Source organism: Protopterus annectens, chromosome 14.part0 (genome assembly GCF_019279795.1).
Source record: "Protopterus annectens isolate FY-2018-M chromosome 14.part0, PAN1.0, whole genome shotgun sequence".
Classification (NCBI taxonomy): Eukaryota; Metazoa; Chordata; order Ceratodontiformes; family Protopteridae; genus Protopterus; species Protopterus annectens.
The window spans coordinates 358,146,046-358,161,428 of NC_056748.1; the positions used below are offsets into that span (position 1 = coordinate 358,146,046).

The window sequence follows — 15,383 nt, forward strand, 5'->3', positions numbered from 1 at the left end:
AGACATACAAGTCAAAATCAACAGAAGTTAGTACAATATTAAAACTACAAAACTGAAGTACAAAATCAACAGAAGTAATACAAAACAATGCAAAATTAAGCAAAATTGTGAGGAGCTGATATAAGGTATAAAGTAAAAATAAAAACAGAAGAGAAGTATTAATGTAAATAGTGATATTAGTAGCTTCTGCAACAATTTGGGATGATAAGCATTCTGATTGTATAAGGGGAGACAAATACTTACAATATCTACTGAAGAAAGAGGGTAGATATATGTAATAGGTGGAGGAGGTGGTGAAATAGGAAGGTTGATGTTAAGGGGAAAATTATGGAAGAAGGATGAAGGGAGAGGGAGTAGGAGGAGGGAGGGAGTAAGTAGGAAAAGTTAAGAGGGGTGACAGCAGGAACACTCCCAGCTAGAAGAGAGGTAGGAATGGGGCAGGATCTTGAATGAGGAGAGGTCCTGGGTAGTACAAATATGGGGGGAAGAGTTCCATTTGCGTGCTGGGGAAAATGACAATAGAAGTTGTCCAGGGGTATGTAGGGGTCTGTACACTTCTAGGACATTTTTATTGTTGGATCTGAGTGAGCAGTCAGTAAGATGCATTGTTAGAATTGAGGAGAGGGAGGGGCATTGGGATGGCTTGAAGATGAGTTTTTGAGCAGTGGAGAGCAGAATCTAAGTGAGAAAGTTGGGGAGTGTCTAATACCTAAAAATAATTATAACATGTATGACATATATCTTTAAAGAAATAAATTAAAGTTGAATTTCACAATCCTTCAATATGGAAAAAATTAATATAATAAAGGCAGTATGTTTAAATAAACCATGTACTGTAGAACAGAGGAAGCCCCAGAATTTTACAAGAAATGTCACATCAATAGCCCTGCACATTTGTTTCTTCACATACTTTATGTTTAATTTTTTAATTGTAGAAATATAAACGCCTTTTTCTCTACAACTCCATAAACACCAGCTGTCATTACAAAGCTATAACACACCAAAAAGCATATCAGAAGTATAACTAAAAAGACACATTTTAACAAGGGTGAAATATGTGCAGTTAAACAAGATTAACAATATCCTGTTAAATTCACATGCACAGGCACACACACACACACACACACACACACACACACACACACACACACACACACACACACACACACACACACACACACACACATTCATGCCAGATAAACAAATGGATTCTATGGATTTGTTCCACAAAGTCTTATGCTACAATGTATTATTTTTAGCAGCTACCCAAATAAGTGTGGAAACCATGTGCCATCTTCTTCAGCAAAAAGATATGCAAATATTGTTGTTACTATGTTACCCTGGATGATTCAGTAAGGTGTCATGAGGAGTTGCACAGAGCTCAACTCTATTCCATTAAAATGTGACTTATAAATGTTATGCTTGCTATCTGTACCTCTTCAGCCTCACAATCAATTTTGGGATTAGAGAGATCCCTTGAGCCTAGAAAGGAAGTCCACTGATGCTAACAGGCACAGGAGTTCTGCATATGTGTAGTGGTACATGCATCACAATACCCTAGTGTAACCATACTGACTTGGAAATTAACTATCTCCACGGCTGTCTGCATAAATTATCCAGTTATGCCTTGCAAAACTGAAAAATCAGCATATCTTAACTAGAAAATGTCTATCTGGTAGGAAACATGTATGCTGTATTAAACAAGGTGATAGAAGTGTAATCTGCAGCTTCAGCTCAAAAGATCACCAGTACACAGAATCACAGGAATTGAAGGTAAGGAAGCCATTAGATCATACGGGCCTTGCTGATATCCAACCTCATGATCTAGCTCCTGCTTCTAGGAAGGCAAAACAAACCAGGCCTGGGATAAATTAGCAGATGCCTATCCAGTTGTCACGGTTAGTCCTGATGGATATGAGGGTGTGGCTCTGTTTAATGCATACTGGCAGTTTGTCCCAGACATGGGGTAAAGGTTAGGTAATAAATTTGTCCTTCCAGAGCTTTTTGTTTATATGTTGGCAGAAATTCAAATTCTTACATCTAGTGTTAGTGGAGCTTTTTTGTCTTACAGAGATACGAGTTAAAGGATGGTTTTCCCTTGATGGAATGAAATTCAAGACATAGATCTCCATGTAAGGATCTGTAAGAGACTGAGTATACATATAGCTGTAATCAGTAGTTCATGATTTTAGATTAATATTCATGGTTAGGAAATGCTGGGTCCTTTCTAGTTGTGTAATGTCTGGACAGGTACATACTAATGGGACATTGTACTCAATAACTGGTCTCATCAGAGAAGAGTGCAGTGAGGTAATAATATCTTTCAACCTAGATGAAATGCCTTTAGATGTTAGGAGAAGGATTTCCTGACTACTAATGCTGCTGATATAGAATCCAAGTTGTCAGCCAGTTGACAATAATCCTGATTACTGAGAGCTATGGTATAAGTTGGGAGATGATAGTTTCTTGCCAAACACAACGTTACACATTTTTGCATTTAATTTTAGGCCTTGTTTAGTACACCATGGGTCAGTAATGATTAGTTCCTGCTATAAAGTCCTTATGCTGGGCCACCAGGAATGTGTTACATTTCAGTCTTTCCTACACAAAATAATTACACCAACACCTGATTTTTATACTAATTTATAGGTTTATATAGGTAAGTATTAGGCTAGCTGCCTTTGGAGGCCATTTAAACCTAACCAATTTATTTCAGTGCTGTGTTTGTGTGGTAAACACCTTAATTATTATGCCAACTCCCAACCAGTACCAGGAGTATCAACTAAATCAGCTGAATGGAAGAATGTCAGTGAATCTATTTCAGAATGGAAAACCTTCTAGACACTGTTCATGAACGGAGTGCCGACAATCTATTTTTCATCTCCAGCGTTAGTGTTGTTTGCTCGCTTATCTAATTAAATGAATATGGTGACAATATCAAGTGACTTTAAAATTTCCCAGCTTAAATGGCCAGAATTCTGAGCTGTCTCAAAGGTGCTTCAAATCCCATTGTCCTTTTATAACTACAGTGTAGGCATTGTCAGCTAAATAGGTTATTGGCTATTGGTAGAATGTGATGCAGTACTATCTAGATAGGATTTGTTAGAAGTTAAGGACCATGTGGCCCACCTGTTCTTCTGACTATCCTGCTAATGGATAAGCCACAGTTTATTACCTACTGTATTACACAATTTTCTACTTTTAACAAGAAGTGCTTTACGGCTCTCTTTCAGACTGAATTCTACCATCATTTCTGATTATGCAACTTTCTCAGGAAGGTCAGTTCATCCATATTCAGTCTTGGTTGTGAATAAATACTTCTTTAATATATCTCTGAGATATTTTTTCTTGTATCTTCAACATGTATATCTGGCCTTTTTTATTATATCAGCTTTATCTTTCTTAAAACTTTTGATTCTCTGTATTTTTCTGTTATGTTCTATCCTTCTTTCTCTGTTCTGTGGCATTCACACATACATGCGCACATACATGCATACATACATACATACATACATATGTATTTAGCTCCTTTAGCATCTTTATTGTACTGCTTTTGCTACCACACCTGCTGGCCATCATATCTCCCCTCAATCAGACACTACCCTATCAAATGGAGGCAGTCATCCTGGCAGCCAACAGAGTATGTTGTGCTCTTGCCAGCTTGCTCCTGGCAATAAAATCTTTATTTTGATCTAACCACATATCATGTGGTTAAGTGAGATTTTGGATCACCTCAGAGAACACCCATGTCCCCTTATCTATGCATGTATGCTCCCACATATGTGCTACCAGAGGCTACCATCATTAGCGTGGACTGTCATGGTCATGTCTTTCTTGGTACCGGCTCCAGATGATGCCCTATCAATAGAGCAACAGTAGCATGAGTGAGCTGGGAGCTGCCGCCTCCCTCCACAGGAAGGGTGGGCCTGTACTGTCAAGCACTGGGCTACCACCACCTCTTTCCACAGGAAGGGTGGTCCTGTACTGTCAAGCACTGGGCTTCCACCACCTCCTTCCACAGAAAGGGTGGGCCTGTACTGTCAAGCACTGGGCTACCACCACCTCCCTCCACAGGAAGGCTGGGCCTGTACTGTTAAGCACTGGGCTACCACCACCTCCTTCCACAGGAAGGGTGGTCCTGTACTGTCAAGCACTGGGCTACCACCACCTCCTTCCACAGTAAGTGTGGGCCTGTACTGTCAAGCACTGGGCTACCACACCTCCTTCCATGGGAAGGGTGGGCCTGTACTGTCAAAAACTGGGCTACCACCACCTCCCTCCACAGGAAGTGTGGGTCTGCACTGTCAAGCACCAAGCTACCACCACCTCCTTCCACAGGAAGGGTGGGCCTGTACTGTCAAGCACTGGGCTGCCACCATCTCCCTCCATAGGAAGGGTGGGCCTGTACTGACAAGCACCAGACTGACATAACTTGTCTCCATGGGAAGGGTGCATCTCTACTGTCAAACATCAGGCTACTACCACCTCCCTCCATGGGAAAGGTACACCTGTACTGTCAAGCACCAGGCTGCCACTGCCTCCCTCCAAAGGAATGGTGCACCTGTACTGTTAAGCACTGAGCTACCATCACCTCCCTCCATGGGAAGGATGAGCTTGTACTGTCAAGCACCAGACTGCCACCACCTCCCTCCACAAGAAGGGTGCGCCTGTACTGTCAAGCACTGTCAGCCACAACCTGGCTCAATGGGAAGGGTGCACCTCTACTGTCAAGCACTGGGCTACCATCACTTCCCTCCATGAGAAGGGTGGGCCTGTACTGTCAAGCACTGGGCTACCACCACCTCCCACCATGGGAAGGGTGGGCCTGTACTCTCAAGTACCAAACTACCACCACCTCCCACCACAGGAAGGGTGCACCTGTACTGTCAAGCACTGGTCTGCCACAACCTGGCTCCATGAGAAGTGTGCACTTGTACTGTTAAGCACTGAGGTACCACCGCCACCCTCTGTGGGAAGGGTGCACCTCTACTGTGAAGCACCAGGCTGAATTCAGATCACCTTTGTTGTAATTAGAATTTAACAGCTCTATGTCACCACAGCAAGCACCCTTTACTCTCTTTTCATTTTGAGCTATTTTTTTGTTACCCATCTTTGCACAGCACTCAATGTCTTAATGTGTCCAAAACAGCACAAAGTATACTGGTAACTGACTGCCTGTAAAGAAGAAAGATAACATATGTTTGTCTGATGATATGCAGTATAACTGCAGAAGTCTGACTAGACAGTCTCTGTTGTAACATATTTATATGACAAATGATAAGTTGCCATTTAATGTTAGCCTTCCGACCAGAATCAACATTTGTTTACTTTTGATATGTAAATATACCTTCCAAAATATCACTGGCAGCAGGAACTCCAGGAAAAGTACAATAGTGTAATTGTCATAAAAAAGTGTAGTGATCATACAGCTAAGTCTTACACTTAATTCCATGAGAAATAAAACTACAACCAAGACTGGATAATAGCCACTGAACAACATTGCAATGCTAAGAAAGAGGGAAACAAAACAGCCAAAATATCCATTCCAAAAGGCAAGCATGGACAAATTGTTGACTTACAGATTTAGAGTGCCAGTGCGTAAGTACCTGTGTACTAGGCCAAGAGAAAGTTTTACAGAAGGCACTGTAAGCATCACAGACGTTCACTTACCACTGAGTCTAGGAACCTGATGCAGCATGCCAGATCTGGTCGAGTTTCACAAAACTGTCTGAAAAGAAATCTTCCAATTGGCTGCTTGTCACAGATATTGTGGTATTCTCTATCTGGAAATGCAAAAAGATTCAGATGTAGCATTAGAAAAAGTACATGTTTTCATGTAAAAATGTGTCATGTCTTCACTATATTACACCAAGACTGAAACAACTACAACCAGAAGCTTCTAACCTCTTTGATCCATTGTTCAAATAAAACACAAAACAGCTTACACAAAAACACTAACTAGAGAACTAAAAAGAAAAGAACATACCAGAGATTGTGAAAAATTCCTTTACTGACAAAATTATCAAAAGATCATATGCATATTGATGAAAATGAATGAATGGGAGATAAGAAATTCACCCCGGGGAACATGTCAGTCTCCCTGCTAGACAGGGGTCCAGGGAAGTAAATACTGTAGGAAGAAATATCCAGGGAATTGTTATGGCTAGGCTTGTATAGGCCTTAGGGCCGATAGCCTAGTACCAACCTGTGAACCTAACCTATGAACCTATAGCATCTGTATTCGTTTTCCACCATTTTGAGAAAATCACTTGTAGCCAGTGATTATTCTAATCCTATTTTCACATGATTTTATATAAAACTAGGACTTACAAAGAGCTGAGATGTCACAATCAACTCTCTCATTCCTCTGGATGTGTGGCTTTGAAGTGACACGCAGTCAGGGGCAGAAGGTTTCCTGTTTCAGTTTCTGCACTTTATTATGTAAAATATTATTCTTGGGTTTCTGCCAGTTGATCATGGGACATACCCATTTCCCTTGTTAACAGTACATGTAGTCATTAATGTAGCTAGGACATGGTAAGACATGCAACTGCACTGGGTGCAAAGTACTAGGGGTGCGAACAGACATCCATCATCCTGATAGTTCTTTAGTGCAATATTGGCTTTTAAAAGCTGGTATTGCATTTTCGGTCATATCTGAGCACTGTAGTTCTCTATGTGTGTTCTAAACTGTAGCATCTGTATGCTGCATTCTAACAAGCAGCTTTCTGCAGTTTAGAAGTACACAAAAACCCTAGTGCTCCTTTCAGGGTGCAACTTATAGCAACCACCATACCTCTCAACCTGGAAACATCAAAAATCTGGACAAGGCCCATGAAAGATAGGTACAAATCTGTATGCTGATTAACATCTAATTTGCTTACATAATTATGTAACCCCACCCACCCCAATGGAATTGTGGGATACCAACTTTCAAATGCAAACTGAAGAATAGACAACCAAAATATGGCACCAGAGTTCCCCTGCAGCCATTCTAATATTCCATTACCTGGCGATTTCACCCATTTACCATAAACACTAATGTGTGCATAGTTTGTGATGGTCCTGAGGTGGCATTATAGTGACTAAGAGTCATTTGGCTAGGGCATGGGAAATTTTCATAACTAAGTTTTAGTAAATGATATGGAATCTTTTACATCCACATGAGTAACCACTATTTCAGACAGATGGGACTCGATTTAAAGTCTCATCCAGAGGATGATACCTTAGGAGCACAGAATAACATATACCACACTACAGAAAGTGTAGGTTTTCAAAAATACAAGTGCTGAACTCTTACGAAATGATTGAGTAAATAAAAGTCAACAGGAGACTGCTTATTCTGTAAAGTATGTGTATGAGAAAATAAATGTATACACACCATTAAATATGGAGAATTACATAGAAACAGCCTAGCAAAACAAAAATTTCCCTGACAGTGTACACCAACAAGAACAAGGCAGGAAAGTGTAATTACAAGTATCTTAAACTCTACAGCACATTTAGAAGAACATAAGACTAGTGAGGAATGTTATTGAACAAGTAAAGGGCTCAGGCTACTAATGGTAAGGGAATTTAAGTACAGAACTTCTGAATGGCTTTCATGGCTTTGTGATCAAATGAAATGTCAACTTCATTAATGTGCAGAAAACTAAATGATATTAATATAAATTGATGAAAATATCCTTGATTTATATTCTGACTACCTCAAGGAAAAATAAAAATGAAATCAGTAACATTCACATATTAGACTCAGATAAATTTAGACAACTAAATGCATAGGTCAATTAAATGGAAAGGAGAAAGACTAAACTAGCAGCTTCAACAAAACAGATTGAGACAGAATGTCTGTAAAAGATTGCTAGACTTTTTTCATGTTTGAAAGGCATTGCCTGATTATTTCAAATCAATATAGCATATTGCTTTTGGCTTGGTTTCAGGTTTTGATCTAGCATATCTATATAAATGTGCATTCTTCTCTCCAATAATACAAAACATATTATTTTCTCTGTTCATGAACAAATCATTAGACCTGTGTGCCTAAGAGTGACAAGCTGTCAACCATTTGTTTTGAGTGAAGAGTGACATTCTACACTCCACTGAATATACTATGCTGTTTGTAGGGGATCCCTGCATTGTATTTTGAAGGGTCCTTGTCTCCTGCTAGACATATGCATTTAATGTTCCTTTAATACCACAAGTTAATATGTATGACAACTTAATTACTTCACAGAACAAATAAGTGAATTACTTAGACCAGAAAGTATCTGACAGGATGTTCTTTTCCTTATAAAAATCAATGATGTTAGTTGCATATGCATTTTGGGAGTCTTCAGACAGGTTGGAACAGTTTGATAGCTGCACTAAAGATGTTACCAGTAGCTATGGGATTCCCTTTTTCAGGTGCTTTACTCCATCGCAACAAGAAGGTTAACTCACACAATGCAATCACGAGTAGTGGTGGCATCAGTTAAAAAATTTCATACAGCTTAGCAACAACTGTGTTGTCAGTAACTACATTGTGCCCTCATTGGTATCAAATTGTTCCACTAAGAAGGTCCCCTTTGTTTTTACAATCAGGAATAGTGTAAACAACAGATGAAGAATAACTGCTAGGAGAAACCATTGTGTTGTTAGAACCAACAGGCTGATGACTGTATAGATCAAACATATAGTCTCTATATTTTTATAGTTCAACTCCATTTTCTTCATGTTTCTCATTGACTGTTTATAGCAGCCAAAACACACACACACACACACACACACACACACACACACACACACACACACACACACACACACACCTCGTTCCTTACTTGAGTGTCTTTCCGTTGACCTGAAATGCCGATAACTTCAACAGTGCTGCTGCTGCATAAATCCATTTCATCCAATGCTGCCGATAAACACAATCCATTTTCACTAAACTGTTGCCGATAAAATCCAAACAGTTGTTCCCGGCTTCCCGCTCACATTTGCAGCTGGCCAGCCGGAAATGAGCTCCTTGAGCTCAATTCCGACTGGCTGGTAGCCCTGACGGAGCTGACATCATCACGCATGTGGTGACATCAGCTCTGAGCGTGAAAATCAAGAAACAAAAGAAAAAAATCGGAAATGAAGGGGTGCCACTCGGGAATCGTGGTACCCATTCATTTGGACCCCAAAACTCGGTAAAAACCGAGTAATTCAGGACAGTTGGGAGGTCTGGCAACCACTTTGCTACAGTTTAAATGAGATTATTTTTTTTAAACGAAAACCTGAGTTCAGGCAGGGTACAAACTGCTACAAACTGTTTACAAGATTTGTATCAAACTGTCTGTTACAGTTTAAAAAAATAAATGATTTTTTTTACTAAAACTTGAGCACTGTAGTGCTCTGTGCAGGCAGGGTATAAACTGCAGCAACCTTTTGCTACAGTTTAAAAGAAGAAAATATTTTGTTTAAACTAAAGTCTGAGCACTACAGCTCTCTGTGAAGCTAGGGTATAAAATATAACAAACTGTTTGCTACATTTGTAGAAAGAAGTCTGCTACAGTATAAAAGAAGAAATTATATATTTTTTTCTTATGTGTGAGGAAGGAGGGTCAGGGTCAGAACACAAAAATGGGACCAGAATGTCTAGGCAGGAGGGAGGGGTGTGTGTTCGTGTGTATTGTGTATCTGGCCACCTGGCTGGTGTACCAGTAGAAGGAATGGATTTTTTTTTTTTTTTTTTTGCTCTTCACTTGAAGAGTTGGGGGAGGGATATAAACTGGGTGCAGTCATACTATCTGCAGGAAGCGTCCTGCGAGTTTTGCAGAAGTCCTTTTTTTTTGTTACATTCTTCACTTAAAGAGCTGAGAGGGTGAGGCGCCAGGTCATCTGGCTGGCACAGAGTGGTGTCTGAGCCAGCTACACATACATACAAACTGATACTTTTTTTGTTTGTCTGCTTGCTTCCAGGGCTTGTAACCACACATGATAACAGCATCTAGCAGCAAGGATAAGGTGATACAAAGGGCACTCGAGTGACAGCAATATTTAAAGAATATAATATTTAAAGAATACAGCTGCTCAGCTTTATGTATTCATTAAATATGAATTATTTCCAAGTGAATGGCACTGACTTTGTTTGTTTTTATGTTTTTGATGTGAGTGGGTCAGTGGTAAATACCTGCATCCCTACATCATCACATCATCACTATGCTAGGTGTGATGATTAAGGCCATGTAGACAAGCAGGCATTCAGCAGCCTCGCATGAATAATACCAGTTTAGAGGTAAAGTAATAAAGAAAAGATGTTTTAAGTAAGATTTGCAATTTGTAAGTTAGAAGAATCATCGCTCTATGAGGGCAGCAACTCTTCAGGACATTAAGTTGGTAAATAATATAATTACACAAAATCTTTAAGGGCTTACATCTGACAAGGAGTAATGAGAGGGTTCATCATAATACAGAAACAATTTCTCTTTTTGTTTAAAACTAATCATGTGACAAGTGAACAAATCAGTATTGGCTAAGTAAATGTATTTATTTATTTATTTTTGGCTTACTCTATACAACTCTCAGCTACATCTGCCACAGTCATAAGCTCATCCTGCATTACAATTCAGCATCCTTAGTTACTGACCTGAATGTTACTATTGTATACTTCAGACTGTTCTGCTTTGTTAGACACCAGTAATGTATTATCTTCCTTTTGTTTCATGATGTTTCTTACATCCTCTGTTTGCTGTGAAGTGTTCCAATCAGCTTGTTTGTTTTTGAAATGGAAGATCCAGTTTAAAATCTTCATGTAAAAGTAATCCAAAGTGTATTTGACACTAGATAACTCTTACAGATAAATACTGCTTTTTAATATAATAATTGCAAAAATTGCTCTGTTTGCCCTTTGAATAAAGAAATCGATCACTACTGTGATGTTGTTTTAGAACTGTAAATGCTGACTGTAGCTTAGTTTTTGTTTTAACAGAGAAGGGTAGAGTCATCTGCATACTCTAGAAATGTACCACCAGGACAAAATGATTTAATTTTAACAAAGGTATCAAAGGATTCTGCCCACTGTAAGAACCCTGACAAGCTATTTTGGCTTTGACATAGCTGATGTTCATCTGACTCTGATGTTAGTTAAAACTGGAAATAGATACTTAGAAAATTGTGAATAGCTGTTTCTAACAGTCTTCGTATAAACATGACATGGCTACCATGTGAAAAGCTTTACAAAAATCTATGAGCATAGCAAAGATTGTTTTTTCATTGTATAACTCATTATAAACAGATTTAGTGAGGGCAAAAAAGGCTATAAACACTCAATGCTGTGCCCTAAAATCATGCAGACAGTCACTTACCAGACTATTACAATACAGACATACTAGTACTATTTTTCCATGTAGAGATAGCAGGTAATAAAGGCATATAAGCTGGTCATTGCTGCAGTTTGTGCAGCAATAGCCCTATTATGTCTTTCCAGATTTGCAGAATATAACCTATTTTTTAGAATTCTCTTTATGGGGTAGGCTAGTGAGACGGTGAATGCTTATAGAAATCTAGGGAATGTATTTGATCTACAGATGGATATATTTTGCTTTTGTCAAAAGTTTGACAATGTATGACTAAGAGATTGTAGTTTACATGACGGGAGAGTTGAAGCAGTCATGAAAAAGTGAAAGTTTATAGGAATATTATAATTAAGAATTGTTTCATGAAAACAGAGAATTCACCTGCTGTAATAGCTGCTGTTGTAGTCAATGAAAACTAAGGTGTACAGACAAATGTTGAGTCCAGTCTACCCATGGAGGCCTGAGTTTGTACCAAGGGAGGCCTAAGTATGTACTGGCTATAGTTGGGATGAAGCTAGTAGTCTTAAAATATGTACAGTTGATTGCAAAGTAATGCAATGAGATCAAATTTTAATTTTGTTTCAAATGAAAATAGACATGCTCTACAGTGGCTCAAAGGGGCAAAGTTTTTTTTTTTTGGTTCTCAAGAGGCACCAGCTCCGAGAATTAACCAGGGGTACCAGACAATTTTGCTACAGTTCTGGTTTGATTAATCTATATCAGTACAGTAAAGTATATATTTTTTGTGAAAAAGCCAAACTACTTTTCTGAACTTTACAAATAGGCTGAATGATCTGTTTTCTGGTTAGAGAGAGGCTGATATACTTCAAGAACCTATGGTATATTCAGTCTCCCTAATAAATGTAACCGTTCTGCACATTACCAGGAGCTTTTATGGTTATCAAAACAAGTAGTCTGCATTTTGTGAAATACTGATTTTTTACATGGTTTAAACTGTATCACATTGGTTTCTAGATGATTTGCATTTTATTGAAAAAAATCTAGTATTTTGTCCGCATAATATTTTTTTCCACAAAAAGTCAATATAAAATATTTATTTTTGAGCAATGGGTTTTATGTTACATTGTGAAGAGTTATGGATCATACTCTCAACTTCTTAATTGGATAACTCTTACAGGACGGAGTTGTTAAAGTTTGGGTATTAAGCATAAAATACAGCACCAACACCATAACAACATGCATCACATGACATGGAAATTTATTATGGATGGGAGAACATTCCTGAAGTGAAGAAATGTTGTGTAAAATGCAGCACTGACATTATGCAAAAAGCATATCAAAAGATGGAAACAGTAAAGCAGAAACTTCAAAAATGCTTTCTTCATACAGACTCCATCTTAATGTAGCAGCATACAAAGTGGAGCTAAGTGACAATCCAGGTAAAAAAAATGAATATAAGAATAATAGCTTGGAGGGATGGGATTTGTGAAAGAGTTTACTCCCAGCTGTCCAGGATTGATCAAATGCTAGTGCCAAGATAGAATAAAAATGTACTTCCAAGGCATTTTTCATATTATACATCTTGTGAAGAAAGTAGATAATGCCAGCCTAGCTATCTGGAATTTTGTAAACAATTATATATTATTTGTGACTATCAACATGATTCATATAAGATGTTTGTGTTACAAATGTATTAGAACTGTATGCCATGTATATATTAAACTAGGTTTGCACAGACATGCATTGAAAATATATTTTATAAAGTGCTTGTGCTTAAAATGTAACCACAGCATGCCATACTGGAATAGAACAGAAATGTACATGGACTACTGTAACTGTTTAAATGTAAATATTTTAACAGTGGAAACTGGAATACAGGAGGTTAACTTCAGTTCAGCAAAACTTCAGAAAAATAGCTGAAATAAAATTACTTTAAGGCAGCAAGGAGACACAATGTCTGTGCTGAGATTTTTTTTGTATTGTCTTTAAGGTGAAATAATAACTAGTTTTGAAATGTGTGGGAAGGTAATTGTTTTATGACTTCCAGGATCTGCCAAAGACTGGAGGAAAAGCCTTTGTCTACGTATATTTACACATAGATTCTAAATGCTACCAGCAGCCATCAATGGCTGTTTTGGGCCTGGGGACTAGAAGTCAGATAACAAGAAATTATGTCATTCTGCAAGTCAGCCCAGCAGTAATACTTAAGATATTAATTTGAGAACTGTCTGAGAGAGACGCAACATTCTATATTCTGTCTTTGACCTGACAACTACAACTAGAGAAGATCCATTCACCGCATCCGCCTTGCTCTGTAAGTAAGTTTCTAGGGAATAGTAACTCTCTTAGATATAGTCAGAAATACAGCAAAGTTTAGATTAGATATTTTTCTGAGTAGTAGTACCCAGGCTGACAGTGAGGCACCACTGTCAGAGGATAGTGGACTTTTTGTGGAAGGGGAGCTGGGAAGGGTTACAAAGAGACAGTTGAGATAGGCTCAGCTCTCAGACCCTACATTACAAGGCCTGAGTGAGGTTTCTAGTGAGGCACCTGATTCTCAAGGAAAGGGGGAATCTGTATGCTGGCACAAAGGGTTGCTGTATAGAAAGTGGACACTTGAGGGAGGGCTAGAGGGTGACTGAATACAGCAGTTGGTAGTGCTCACACCTTACCATCATTCATCTCTAGCCACAGCCCATGCCATTCTCTTTGTAGGTCATATTGGCATAAAGTGTACACAGAGATGCATTATGCAGAACCTTTATTGGTCTGGGATTGCCAGAGATGTAACAGAATACTGCAGGACCTGTGAGCAGTGCAAAAAGGTAGGCAAGGCCTGTGATTGATGAGCCATTTTAGAGGGTAGCTATGGATATTGTGGGGCCTCTCAGTACCCCAAGTTCCACAGGGAAGTATATCCTAGTGGTAGTAGATTATGTTACCAGGTACCCTGAGGCAGTGGCGCTGTCCTCCATTGAGACAGAAAAGGTGGCAAATGCTTTGTTAGAGATTTTCATCAGGGTAGCTTTCCCAAAAGAAATACTGACTGCAGAGGTGCCAATTTCATATTAGACCTGCTGGCTTGTCTGTGGAAGCACTGTGGGGTGAAGCAGCTAAAGACCACCCCTACCATCCACAGACTAGTGGTCTGGTGAAGAGGTTAAACTCTACATTAAAGACCATGCTACAGGCATTTGCAGACCAGTTTAAGAGGGAGTGGGACAAATATTTGCCCCATCTCTTGTTTGATTATGGAGAGGTGTCCCAGGAACCCACCATTTTTTAACCCTTTGAGTTGCTGTATGGGCATAGGGTGAGGGGACCTCTAGATTTGATTTGTGATGAGTGGGAGTGTGAGCATGAGTTCCACAGGGATTCTCCTGTGGCACATGTCCTAACCCTCTGGACAAGGCTCATTGAACTCAGAAGATCCTGGCAGAAATCCAACAGCAGAAAGAGGTCTGGTATGACAGGAATGCTTGATCTAGAGAGTATGCTGTGGGGCAGCAGGTTATGGTTCTCATTCTTGTCAGACACAACAAGCTGCAGGCAGCTTGGGAGGGACCCTTCAAAGTGGTACAGAAGGTCCGTGCTGTTAACTACATGGTAGAACTGCTATACAGGAGGCAGGGCACAAGCTGTACCATGTTAACACCATGAAACCTTAAATTATAGGCTGGCCCTGGTGCTAAGTGTTTGCAGTAAAAGGCAGGAGGAGTCTGAGGGATCTATGGCTACAGGGAGCCAGCCATCAATATCCCAAGTTACTATGGTGGAGCCTAGGCTTGCAGGCATATAACAGGACAATGCAGAACTGTACTAGGGTCAGCAATGCCAAGGCAGCTGGACTCTCAAGACAGGGAATGGGGTAATGTATTCCCAGACAAGCCCATCCCTCTCAAGCAACATGTATTAAGGGTCACTTGAAAAACTAGCATGAGTCTTTGAGGGGGGAGAAGCATGATGAAAGGAGATACTGGCAGCCTAACTATCTGTAATTTTCTAATTATATGTCATTTGTGAATATCAACATGATTCATATAAGATGCCTGTCTTACAAATGTATTATAACTGTATGTCATGTGTATATCAAACTAGGTTTGTACA

At 39.3% G+C, this 15,383-nt stretch overlaps 1 protein-coding gene across 1 annotated transcript in view; it reads right to left on the minus strand.

The window, feature by feature from the left end:
• GRK5 (G protein-coupled receptor kinase 5) overlaps positions 1-15,383 on the minus strand; it is a 1,993,659-nt gene that overhangs the window by 763,696 nt on the left and 1,214,580 nt on the right. Inside the window, exon 3 of the mRNA XM_044056079.1 lies at positions 5,671-5,783. Coding sequence (XP_043912014.1) covers positions 5,671-5,783 — 113 coding nt within the window. The remainder of the gene's footprint in view (positions 1-5,670; positions 5,784-15,383) is intronic.